Source organism: Desmodus rotundus, chromosome X (genome assembly GCF_022682495.2).
Source record: "Desmodus rotundus isolate HL8 chromosome X, HLdesRot8A.1, whole genome shotgun sequence".
Taxonomy (NCBI): domain Eukaryota; kingdom Metazoa; phylum Chordata; class Mammalia; order Chiroptera; family Phyllostomidae; genus Desmodus; species Desmodus rotundus.
In genome coordinates, this window is record NC_071400.1 from 75,827,923 (window position 1) to 75,841,338 (window position 13,416).

General features: G+C 36.7%; 1 protein-coding gene across 2 annotated transcripts in view; it reads right to left on the minus strand.

Moving 5' to 3' along the window:
- OTC (ornithine transcarbamylase) overlaps positions 1-13,416 on the minus strand; it is a 93,864-nt gene that overhangs the window by 26,456 nt on the left and 53,992 nt on the right. For both annotated transcript variants that reach the window (XM_053917680.2, XM_024563674.4), the window contains exon 5: positions 1,107-1,260. In XM_053917680.2, coding sequence (XP_053773655.1) covers positions 1,107-1,260 — 154 coding nt within the window. The remainder of the gene's footprint in view (positions 1-1,106; positions 1,261-13,416) is intronic.

Consider the following 13,416-nt stretch of genomic DNA (forward strand, 5'->3'; position numbering starts at 1 on the left):
CTGGCCGCAACCCAGGCATGTGCCCTGACTGGGAATCGAACCAGCGACCCTTTGGTTTACAGGCCGGCACTCAATCTTCTGAGCCACACCAGCCAGGGCAGATTCCATGTTCTTAATAAGTTGCTATTTAGTCATTCAACTCTCACTTTGAGGATTTCCTATATGAAGGCATTGCACCAGGTCCTGCAGGAGACAATATGATGAATAGGACATTTCACTGTGCCTGAATGAGTTTATAATCTAGTAATGATAAAGCCCTAGGGCAAAGCATTAAATTATATAGTGTATATGTAAAGCCACATCCACAAATAACTACTTGGTATCTAACATCATTGTATTATCCTCTCTGCATAAATCTTATCCTCATTACTAATGAGTTTCGTTTTGAGTTTAACCTCACATTTATATGTGTGTACCTTATTCAATGAGGCATAATATAGACCTATCCAGTTTTCCCTGTCTCCCCAGAATAGTCCATAGACACCGAAACCATGGTTTTCAAGATTCCCAGTGGCAAAACTATGTAGATTGGTTGTGGCAAAACAAACAAGATAAATCTTTCAATGTTAGTTATTCAAGTTCCTAATTTGGCATACCTGGCTAAATGTGAGCCTCAATGCTATGTATTCTGTGTGTTCTTAACTCCAGTTTTAAATAATCAGTTTATTAAAATGATAGAAAATTATCTTCTTCTCAGAAGGTAATTTCATAATTGACCATTTTGAATATGCAAAGCATACTCCACCAGTCTTCACTCCCAAGCCACAAAGCCTGATATATGGAGGATTACAAAAAGCTTTTCCATTCTGTATGCTCCAGCATTCCCTATTCATCCATTGTGTTATATAGGGCACCAGAAAGCAAAGGATTGAAAGAACAGGGGATGAGAGAGGGGCTTAAAGAGGTTGGGAATTGGGTTAAGAACAAAAGGTTCTTATAATATGCCATGTTCCTTGAATATCTAGTATACAAACATGCTATAATTCTTTGCCAAGGTAATATTTAAAAACAAAACACTAATACCATCATTGAAACGGTTCCATTTAGAGCTAGTCAAAAACTATTTATTGATTTTGCTCTTGTATAAGGCAAGAAAATAAGCCAACCTGGAGCGTGAGGTAATCAGCCAGGATCTGGATAGGATGGTACAAATCTGACAGCCCATTGACAATGGGGATGGATGCTTCTTTAGCTAGGGTGTCCAGATCTGATTGTTTATACACTCGAGCCAACACTGCATCTGTCATGCTAGATAACACACTGGAACAATTCAAGACAAGATAATCTAAGTTAATTATACTTAATAATTCATTCTTTAATACAGAATTTTAAACAGTAATAAGAAATACTGATAAATTATAATTTTCAGTAAGTTACAACTACCTATCAACACAACAGATTTAAAAGCTAATAATAAACATGTAGTCATTACAGAAGCCAAATGTTGTTCCACTGACATCCTAAACAGTGACCACTGATTTTACTATTTTTTACAGAGATAAGAAATCAATTGTGGGCCTGGCAGTCATAATGATGATTTATAATTAATAAGTAGCAGTTCGTGAAGGCAAAAGGGACAAGACCAAAAACAAGATATACCAAGAAATATTAATGACCTGGCATGTAGCTAATTTTCTTTTATATCATCCCACAGACAAATATACATTTTCACTATAAAATTGAAAGTACCAGTGTGGCACCCATGGAGGTGCACACACATTGCCTTACAAGAGAAAACCTTCTGGAAGGAGTGCCATTAACTCAAAGTCCCCAGCTGCTGTACCTTCAGAATCCACTACAGCATTCTTTCCATGGACCCACTCTCCCCAGGCTGTTCCCACCAATGACTGAGCATGGTGGAGGCACTAGAGCTGGGCCATTCTGCCTGACACAGGATTTTTCTGCTGGGTAGTCTGGTGGGGCTCCTCATCAGCCTGGTTGAGAATTTCTGAGGTTCAATGTGTCTGAGGTTCTTTCTATCCTTCTTCTTCCTTTCTCCTCTCCTTTCACTGGGGTCAGACCCAAATCACCCTCTGAAGACTCTCCCTGCCTACTGCTGCTTCCTCTCTCCTTAATCCTTTACAGTTGTTTCCCCAAATACATCTCTTGTATATCTCATTCCATCCAGTGAACTTGAACTAACACAGAGAGCAATGAACTCTTACAGGGACTGAGCCTGAGAAGGCAGTCAGCCCTTGTCCGTGCGCTCTGCATAACTATCAGCATCTCTGCAAAAGACAGAAAGTGTTCAACATCATACAACACACATACATACACAAAAATCTACCAAGAAAGCAACACATATCAAGTCATGGCCATAAATTCAAACAGTTCATAGGAAGATGGATATTATTATTCTCATTTTATAGCTGAAGGACCTGAGACACAGAGAGCTTAACTAACTTACCCTGAAACACAGCTAATTAAGTTGGAGGAGCTCATATTCAAATCAGTTTAACTCAAAAGTCCATGTTCTTACCATTTCAACACATGGCCTCAAATTTTCAGATGATAAAAATCTGAAAGGACAGTCTAGGATCCAGATTTTAAATTCTCTCCATATGTCAGAATAATGGTTGTCCCTCAGCTAAAGCTTCAGCCTTATAAAAATAGCAAGAATGTCCTTTTGTTTAAAATCTTTGTTTCTTATTATTTAAGGGAAACCCTCACAACAGAGGCTTTAATCACTTTAGTCTTAAGGAACTATTCTTTTTATTTTTTATTTTTCCTTTATTTTTATTGACAGTATTGCAGATGTCCCCATTCCCCGCCCTTTGCCCACCTTCTCCCAGCCCCCGGCCCTCCTTCCCTCTGGCCATCACCACATTGTCTGTATCCATGGGTTATACATATATGTTCTTTGGATAATTGGGCAAAAAATTTTGGCAATCCTCTCATAGTAGTTGTTATATTAAATATAGAGTCATGATTATAAGATATCCAGTAGTCTTGGGTTCTAAATCTGGCTCTGTCACTTACTATCTGTGTGACCTTGGACATGTTATTTAGTTTGTCTATGATTTAGTTTCTTCATCTGTAAAACCATAGTAACAATATCTATCCTACTAGGTTTTGTTAAAATTACCACTAGGTATATAAAATGCATAGTATGATGCCTTATACATAGTAAGAGATAAAAAAATAGTAGTTATTATTACTGTGTCAAAAGAAAAATGGAAAAACAAAAGCTAGTATTATTTAGTAAGGTCTTCATAAGTTTGTATTTTAATTATCATATACAGGGTGGGGGAAAAGTAGGTTTACAGTTGTGAGTATGTGAAAACAGTTTATTCTTGTATTATTATTTACTAATTATTGTATTATTTTCCATTTGAACAACTGTACACCTACTTTTGCCCCACCCTATGTATTTTGAAAATTAGTCCCTCTTATATGTCTGAGAAATAATATTTACTTGGTCTGTAGAAAAATGTTGGTATTTATAAAATTTAAGGACCACTAAATAAACTCCTTGCTCCCAGGGATTAGAGAATCAAAGATTAAAAACTATATTCTTATAATAACATTTCCTAGACTAATATTTTTTTCAAATTTTCATTGCGTTCTCATACCCATAGTTCCCCAATTTTCACATTTTATGGATCAGCAAAATTTTCAAAAACAGATGAAGATCAACATAAGATTCCCACCTTTTTGTTTAGTAAATTAAGGACATGAGAAACAAGCACATAAATACATACAACATGTTAGTCTCTCCACTTAATAAAAGGACATTTTGACACCAAAAAAGGTGTGAATGACCTAATCTCAAAAAGTGATACTTGAAATTGAATTAATTTAGCTTTATAAAATTCACTATATTGTCTTTATTTTTCTTATTTGACCACTTCTGATGGAAACTTCCCATGACAGGACATCAGTGGAGAGGTCAGGACTTGGGAACCAGTGCTCTGAACTATATAAGCACATTGTATATTAAAGCATGAAAGAAGTCAAAGAAAGAGCCAGTTTACAGTTTCTCTTGCAAAACAGGTGATGTTTAATGGTTGACTAAAACAAAGGTTTTCAAATTTTGCTGCACATGAAAGTTACCTCAAGAGTCTTTAAAACTGTAATATATTTTTCCTGTTTTTAAAACTCTTGGTGCCCAGGCTATAATCTCTATCAATTACATCAGAAAAATAGACTCTCTAGGGGTAGGCCCTAGGCATCAGTGTTTTTTAAAACTTTCCAGGAGATTCCAGTGTGCAGCCAAGGTTGAGAACAAAAAGTAAGCACCTTGATCCTCAGATCAACAGCCATCATTACCACCTGGGAGCCTATTAGAACTATAGAATCACAGGCCCTACCCAGATTTACAGAATCAAATTCTACATTTTAACATGGTTTTCAGGTGATTCATTTGTACATTAAAGTTTGAAACTTCCAATAAAGAGGGAATTGAGGCTTCCATATTTTTTAAAGTACCATCCATTTTTTCTTAGAACTCTAACCAGCACTTGCCCCCCAAATATCAAGAGATGACAGCCCAGAAAGACAGAAGACTTTGTCCATAATCTCATTGGCAAGCAGTGCTTTCCAGTTCAATTGATGAACGAGCATCTCAAATCCTAATGAATAATCCACTCCCTTCCATTAAATGACAACTAGCACATAAAAATGTACATTGCTGTCATAATATTTATAAAGTATCCCTCTTAATCATGTTTATTAAAGGGATTTAGTAAACATTTCATTTTCCCAAGCAATTACTGGTTGATCTGAAATATATAAATAAAGTAAATGAAGTGGAAACAAAACAAAACAAAACAAGTCTCCTTTTTAGAGTAATCAGCTACCCTGACCTATGGATATCCCCAAGGCAATGGTTTCCAAATTTATGGGCCAGGTCCCTGGTTGGAGGCATGCAGGAGGCCACAGGTCAATGTTTCTCTTGAACATCAATGTCTCTCTCCCTCTCTTTATCCCTCCCTTCCCCTCTCTATAAAAAAATAAATAAATAAAATCTTAAAATAAAACTCAGTGAAGAACTACTAAACTACAGAGGTCCAAGCTCCTAAAATAGGGTAGAGTCTGGGTCTTTTTGCTTTTACCAAGTTTCCCAAGTAACTCAGATAAGCTTCCAATCTTTCAGAAACACCATCCTAAGGCATAGGCTATTATCTCAAAAGAATTTTAAATCTTTATTCTTTCTTCAAGATCTTAATAAAAATTATCTTCCCAGTAGAGTTATACTTATGCTTCATACTATAGAATGCAGGTTTTTAACTCTTATTATGGAAAAGTAATGTGGTTGGAGGTAGATATCCCAATAAGGTCTACAATTATAATCAATTATCAATTCCCTATTTCAGCATAATTGGTTAATTTTATGATACCTACAATCCTATGAGAGAGATAGAGGTAGAGGGGTGTTTGACCCCAAAGGGCTTCTTTAAATATGCATCACTTCTTAAAGTGTATACAAGTAGGATAAAAAAATCTGGAATAACTATTGCAGTTGACTTTCTGGAATCTCAGTCAGAAAAACAAATTTGACTTCTATTATAGTTTTTTACAGCTAGGCCATGGGCTGTCAACCTCTTACGGTTTTCATGAACTTTACAATGTGTTGTCGAGCTTTGCTAGATTTAGTATACATCATATGTAAATATTATCTTAACCTCATAAATGAGGAAACCAATGTCTTTTAAAACCTTGAAGTAATTAGACCAAGGTTAGGAAAGAATGAAGAAAGATGAGGCTGAAAGAGAGAGATGCAAGGAGCCCAAATGGAAAAAGCAATGCTCTATACACATGAGTTTCTCAAGAAGATTGAAAAAGGACATGTAGTTCCCTCCCTTGAACAATCCCAGGAGGTCTTGAACCAAAGGGGCAAAAACGCAAACAAGCATTTAGTTGTCCTCTTTATAATGGGCAGTTGGTATCCCTGGAAGCTCTATAGTATAATTTCATGAGAGAGTGCCTGGTCTGCTTTACTGAGGTTGCCCAACACCTCCTAAAACAGAGATCTTCACATCAACTGCATATTAGTATTACCTATGGAGCTGTAAAAAACCCTGATTCAAAATCCTGATTCTGCCCTTTGGAAGGTTAAATAAGAAGTTATGGGGAGGGATTCACATCAATATTTTTAAAGCTACCCAAGTTAATCCAATGTAAAGACAAGGCTGAGAACTTTTGTTCTAGAAAATATAGAGAGCAGAGAGGGGAGAGGGCAGAGCAGGGAGAGAGAGAGAGAGAGAGAGTGAGAGAGAGAGAGAGAGATGGGAGGAGAGGGGAATAGTCTGCTATTAGATGGAACAATGAGTCAATGTAGAGGAAGAAATTCTTAGCAGTTGGTAAAATTCCATACTATAAGTAAAGTAAGGGATAACAATATGATGTGTTTTACTGGAAAGGATATGATCTTTCGTATACACTTACAAAAGAACTATTTTCATTTTATGTCAGTCACCACCAACAGCAGTGCCTTAGAAGCAGCAGTAGCTACAATCTCTCCCTCCTCAACACTTGTAAGCATTTCTAGCACCAACAGTTTGGTATTAATACTGTTCTATAAACAAACAAACAAACCCAGAAACCATTAGAGGATAGCCAATTCCATGTCCTTGGGAGGATAAAATCAGTATATGTCCGTAACACCCTATTGTTGCCAGGAAACAAGAGATTTAAAAAAAAAAAAAAAAAGAATCAATTTAAAGGAAATCTCATTGTGAAGTTGTGATCATTTATAGTAATAAAAATCATTAAATTGGACAAGGCATGCTTGTAAAAGGCCATGATACTCATAAGAAAAAAGTAACAATAAGAAAATGTACAAAAATATAACTCTAAGATCAAAGAAGGATGACTGATACAATGCACATTTAAGTTTATTTACTTAAAGTAGGAAAGTGTTTATATATAACTGTATAAATATAGACATTCTGGGGGGTTTTGTTAAGTATATTTCTGTTTATCAGGTATAGATGTGTACCATTTTCAATCAGTGTAAATCACAAAGAATTAACATAACTTATACTCCAAATAGTCCTAGAAGTAGTAGAAACTACCACAGATGGATAGGCCCCATCAACATTTGTGGTCATATATAGAGTCAACTAGAAAAGGAGTTGAGCAGTTAACTAGCACCAGTTGCCATGTATAATTTCCAATTATAAAGACAATACAGAATGAAAAGCAGACTTGATGAAGCAGAGGATTGGATCAGCAAGCTGGAGGACAAAGTAGAAAAAACACCCAGAAGGAGCAAGAAAAGGAAAAGAGGCTCAGAAAGAATGAAGGGGTAATAAGGGAAATGCAGGACAACATTAAATGTAACAATATCCATATAATAGGAATACCAGAAGGAGAAGAAGAAGAGCAAGGGATAGAAAACCTGTTTGAAAAAGTAATGATGGAAAATTTCCCTAATCTGATGGGAGAAAAAGTCACCCAAATCCAGGAAACACACAGAGTCCCAAGCAAGAGGAAACCAAAGAGGCCCACTGCAAGACACATCATAATTAAAATGGCAAATTTCCAAGTCAAAGAGAGGATCTTAAAGGCAGCAAGGGAGAAAAAGGAAGTAACATACAAGGGAGCCCCAATAAGGTTATCAACTGACTTCTCAATGGAAACGCTCCAAGCCAGAAGAGAATGGCAAAAAATATTCCAAGTAATGAGAACCAGAGGCCTGCAACCAAGACTACTTTACCCAGCAAGGCTCTCAATCAAGATAGAAGGCCAAATAAAGAGTTTCCCAGACAAAAGAAGTCTAAAAGAATACAATTCCACCAAACCAGCTCTGCAAGAGATGCTAAAGGGACTGCTTTAAGGAAAGGAAGGAAAAGAGAAAGAGAGGAACACAGGTAGGAAAAAAAGGCAATGAATAACTACCTATCGATAATAACCTTAAACGTAAATGGATTAAATACTCCAATCAAAAGACATAGAATAGCTGAATGGATAAGAAAACATGACCCACACATATTCTGCCTACAAGAGACCCATCTCAGGACAAAAGACTTACACAGACTGAAAGTGAAGGGCTCAAAACAAATTTTCCAAGCAAACGGACAGGAAAAAAAAGCAGGGGTAGCAATAGTCATATCAGACAAAATAGACTTCCAAAGAAGGGCCATAAAAAGAGACCCAGAAGGTCACTTCATAATACAGAAAGGAAGAATCCACCAAGAAGACATAAACATTGTAAATATATATGCACCCAACATAGGAGCACCAAAATACATAAAGAAAATCTTGGAGGATTTCAAGAAAGATATTGACAGCAACACAATTATAGTAGGGGACTTTAACACCCCACTGTCAAAAATGGACAGGTCTTCCAAACAAAATATCAACAAGGATATTGTGTCACTTAACAATACCCTAGATGAAATGGACTTAACTGATATATAGAGAGCTTTTCTTGCCAAAGAAGCAAAATACACATTCTTTTCAAGTGTACATAGAACTTTTTCAAAGATAGACCACATGATAGGACACAAAGCAAGCCTCAACAAATTCAAGAAAATTGAAATCATATCAAGCATTTTCTCTGACCACAAGGGTCTGAAACTAGAAACCAACCCCAAAGGAAAAAACCCAAAACACTCAAAATCATGGAGACTAAATAGCTTGCTATTAAACAATGAATGGGTCAAGAACGAGATTAGGGAAGAAATCAAAAACTTTCTGGAAACAAATAAAATGAACTCACAACACCCAAAACCTATGGGACACAGCAAAGGCAGTCCTGAGAGGGAAGTTCATAGCAACACAGGCCTACCTTAACAAGATAGAAACATTTCAAACAAACAACCTAACCCTATGCCTACAAGAACTCGAGGAACAACAACAAAGACAGCCCAGAGCAAGCAGAAGGAAGGAAATAACCAAGATCAGAGCAGAACGAAATGACATAGAGACTAAAAGCACAATTGTAAGGATCAATGAATCCAGGAGCTGGTTCTTTGAAAAGATAAACAAAATCGACAAGCCTTTAAGTAGGCTCATCAAGAAGAAAAGAGAGAGGATCCAAATAAACAGAATTAGAAATGAAAGAGGAGAGATTACAACTGATACCACGGAAATACAAAAGATTGTAAGAAATTACTATGAAGAACTGTATGCTAAGAAATTTGAAAACCTAGATGAAATGGACACATTTCTAGAAAAATATAATCTTCCAAAACTGAATGAAGAAGAAGCAGAAAACCTGAACAGACCAATAACAGCAGACGAAATTGAAGCAGTCATCAAAAAACTCCCAACACACAAAAGCCCTGGACCAGATGGTTTCACAGGAGATTTCTACAAAGCATTTAAGGAAGAGCTAACCCCTATCCTTCACAGACTATTCAAAAAAATCCAAACTGATGGAAGACTCCCAAACTCTTTTTATGAAGCCAACATCATCCTAATCCCAAAACCAGATAAAGACACAATGAAGAAAGAAAACTTCAGGCCAATATCGCTGATGAACATAGATGCTAAAATTGTCAACAAAATATTGGCAAACCACATCCAGCAATACATTAAAAAGATCATACACCATGACCAAGTGGGATTCATCCCAGGGATGCAAGGATGGTACAATATTCGCAAATCAATAAACATAATACATCACATCAACAACAGCAAAGAAAAAAATCACATGATCATATCAATAGATGCGGAAAAAGTGTTCGATAAGATACAGCACCCATTTCTGATAAAAACACTCAGCAAAGTGGGAATAAAGGGAGCAGTCCTAAACATAATAAAGGCCATATATGAGAGACCTACAGCCAACATCACACTCAATGGACAAAAACTTAGAGCTTTCCCACTAAGATCAGGAACAAGACAAGGATGCCCTCTCTCACCACTCCTATTCAACATAGTATTGGAAGTCCTAGCCACAGCAATCAGACAAGAAAAAGCAATAAAAGGCATCCAAATTGGAAAGGAGGAAATGAAACTGTCACTGTTTGCAGATGACATGATAGTGTACATGCAAAACCCTATAGACTCCACCAAAAAACTACTCGACCTAATAAATGAATTTGGCAAAACAGCTGGATACAGAGTCAATACCCAGAAATCAAAGGCATTCCTGTACACCAGCAATGAAACTGCAGAAACAGAAATCAGGAAAAAAATCCCATTCGATATAGCAACAAGAAAAATAAAGTACCTAGGAATAAACCTAACCAAGGAGGTAAAAGACCTGTACTCAGAAAACTACACAACACTGAAGAAAGAAATTAAGGAAGATACAAACAAATGGAAGCATGTACCATGTTCATGGATTGGAAGAATTAACATCATCAAAATGACCATACTACCCAAAGCAATTTATAGATTCAATGCAATCCCTATTAGAGTACCCATGACATATTTCACAGATATAGAACAAACATTTCAGAAATTCATATGGAACCATAAACGACCCCGAATAGCTGCAGCAATTTTGAGAAAGAAGAACAAAGCAGGAGGGATCACAATACCTGATATCAAACTGTATTACAAGGCCACAGTAATCAAAACAGCCTGGTACTGGCATAAAAACAGGCACATAGACCAATGAAACAGAACAGAGAGCCCAGAAATAAAATCAAGTCTATACAGTCAATTAATATTTGACAAAGGAGGCAGGAGCATAAAATGGAGCAAAAACAGCCTCTTCAACAGATGGTGTTGGGAGATCTGGACAGCTATGTGCAAAAAAATGAAACTCGATCACCAACTTACGCCATACACGAAAATAAACTCAAGATGGATAAAAGACTTAAATATAAGTCATAACACCATAAAAGTCCTTGAGGAAAATATTGGCAGGAAAATCTCAGACATTCCACTCAGCAACATCGTCACAGACGTGTCCCCTAAAGCAAGGGACATAAAGGAAAGAATAAACAAATGGGACCTTATCAAAATAAAAAGCTTCTGCATGGCTAAAGAAAACAGCACCAAATTACAAAGAGAACCAACCGTATGGGAAAACATATTTGCCAATGATAGCTCAGACAAGGGCCTGATCTCCAAAATATATAAAGAACTCACACGACTGCACTCCAGGAAGACAAACAACCCAATTAAAAAATGGGCAAAGGACTTGAACAGACACTTCTCCAAGGAAGACATACAGAGGGCCCAGAGACATATGAAAAGATGCTCAGCTTCACTAGCCATCAGAGAGATGCACATTAAAACCACAATGAGGTATCATCTCACACCAGTCAGAGTGGCCAACATAAACAAATCCACAAACAAATGTTGGAGAGGATGCGGAGAATAGGGAACCCTAGTGCACTGTTGGTGGGAATGCAGACTGGTGAGGCCACTGTGGAAAACAGTATGGAATTTCCTCAGAAAACTAAAAATGGAACTGCCCTTTGACCCAGCAATTCCGCTGCTGGGATTATACCCTAAGAACCCTGAAACACCAATCCAAAAGAACCTGTGCACCCCAATGTTCATAGCAGCACAATTTACAATAGCCAAGTGCTGGAAGCAACCTAAGTGCCCATCAGCAAACGAGTGGATCCAAAAACTATGGTATATTTACACAATGGAATTCTACGCAGCAGAGAGAAAGAAGGAGCTTATACCCTTTGCAACAGCATGGATGGAACTGGAGAGCATTATGCTAAGTGAAATAAGCCTGACGGTGAGGGACAAATACCATATGATCTCACCTTTAACTAGAACATAATCAATAGAAGAAAAAAGCAAACAAAATATAACCAGAGACATTGAAGTTAAGAACAATCTAACAATAGCCAGGGCGGGGGGGGGGGGGGCGGGGGCGGGGACAGTTGGAAGAGGGGATTACAGGAACTATTATAAAGGACACATGGACAAAATCAAGGGGGAGGGTGGAGGTGGGGGTGGGAGGTGAGTTCAGCTGGGGTGGGGTGGAGGGATGGGGAGAAAAGGCATACAACTGTAATTGAATAACAATAAAAAAAATGTTTTAAATAAAAATAAAAGATTACATTTTCTTAAATCAAAAGAAAAGACAATACAGCCATTTATTCCAAAATAATAACTTAGTTAACTGTCCTGAAGAAGAAATCTAAATTTTCAGATGTAATTTCTTATCATTCTGGGAATGAGACCTCTTAATAACCCAAATAAATATAACACAATACCAATGAAAAAAGAATATATTTTAAAATATTTAAATTAGGCCAGGTTAATATATCATGAAAAGATTACAATGTGTCATGTACTGCCACAAATTGAAATGAATAAAAGTTAAAGAATATATCATCTTTCAATTTCTTTTGAAAACTCAGAATTTATATGAAGAATAGGAATCCATAAGGATCATATGGTAGACAGGATAATGCCCCTCCCCAATAATGTCCATGTCCTAATCCCCAGAACACATGAATATGTTACCTTACATGGCACAAAGGGTTTTGCAGATGTGATTAAATCAAGGATATTGAGACAAGGAGATTATCCTGGGGTGGACCCAATATAGTTACAAGAGTCCTTATAAGAGATAGCTTGTCAGAAACAAGAGAAGATGCTAGCTATGCTCCTGGCATTGAAGGAGGAAGAATGGAAACAGGAGCCGAAGAATGTAGACAGCCTCTGGAGGATGGAAAGGGCAAGGAATTGGATTCTCCTCAGAAGCCTCCAAGAGGAAGACAGCCCTGTGGGCTCATTTTAGACCTCTGACATCCAGAAGTATAAGTTAATAAATTTGTGGTGTTTTAAGTCACTAATTTCGTGGTAATTTGTTAAAGCAGCAATAAGAAATCAAAATAGAGCCTATGATAAAAGTGAAAACTATGTAGCAAAAATATTCATCCTAGTGGCCAGCAGCTTGAGTTTAATTCATCTTGAACTTAGCAACCAGTTCCCTAAACCCAATCAAACTTAAGTGGTCAGCAATCCACTTAACTTGCATTCCTAGCCTCCTGAGATGATTGTTTTTCTTCTAGCCCGATAAAATTACATACACAAATCCTGAAAATGCATAAAAATAGTCTCTTATAGAATTCCAGACAACCCAGACGTGTATAGAAGTTTAAATTACAGAACTATGTAAGAATAAGAATAAAAGTAGGGGTAAGAATATAAAACAATATTAAATCTATGATATTAACAGCATTATGCCCAGTTTTGTTGTTAAATATTAATCAGCTCTGTAATCAAAGTTATGTGTATCTTTATACATAAAGATATTATGTATATTTTTTCCTTTTTAGAATGTTTAAACCATTCAAGGAAATCTGAAATGCTAGGCTTGTGATTGAGCTAAATGTTAAGCATTGAGATTAAGTTTGCAATCAGTGTTTAAATGGCTGAGCCGACTTGTTTTGTCCATTTAATATGTATTTGATTTATTGGTTGGGTAAGAAGTATGTGAATGTTTAAAGCAATCATTCTGAGACTTGAACATGCATCAGAATCATCAGGAGAGTTTGATAGAACACAGCCAGTCATGTTTCTGATTCAGTAGGACTGGTT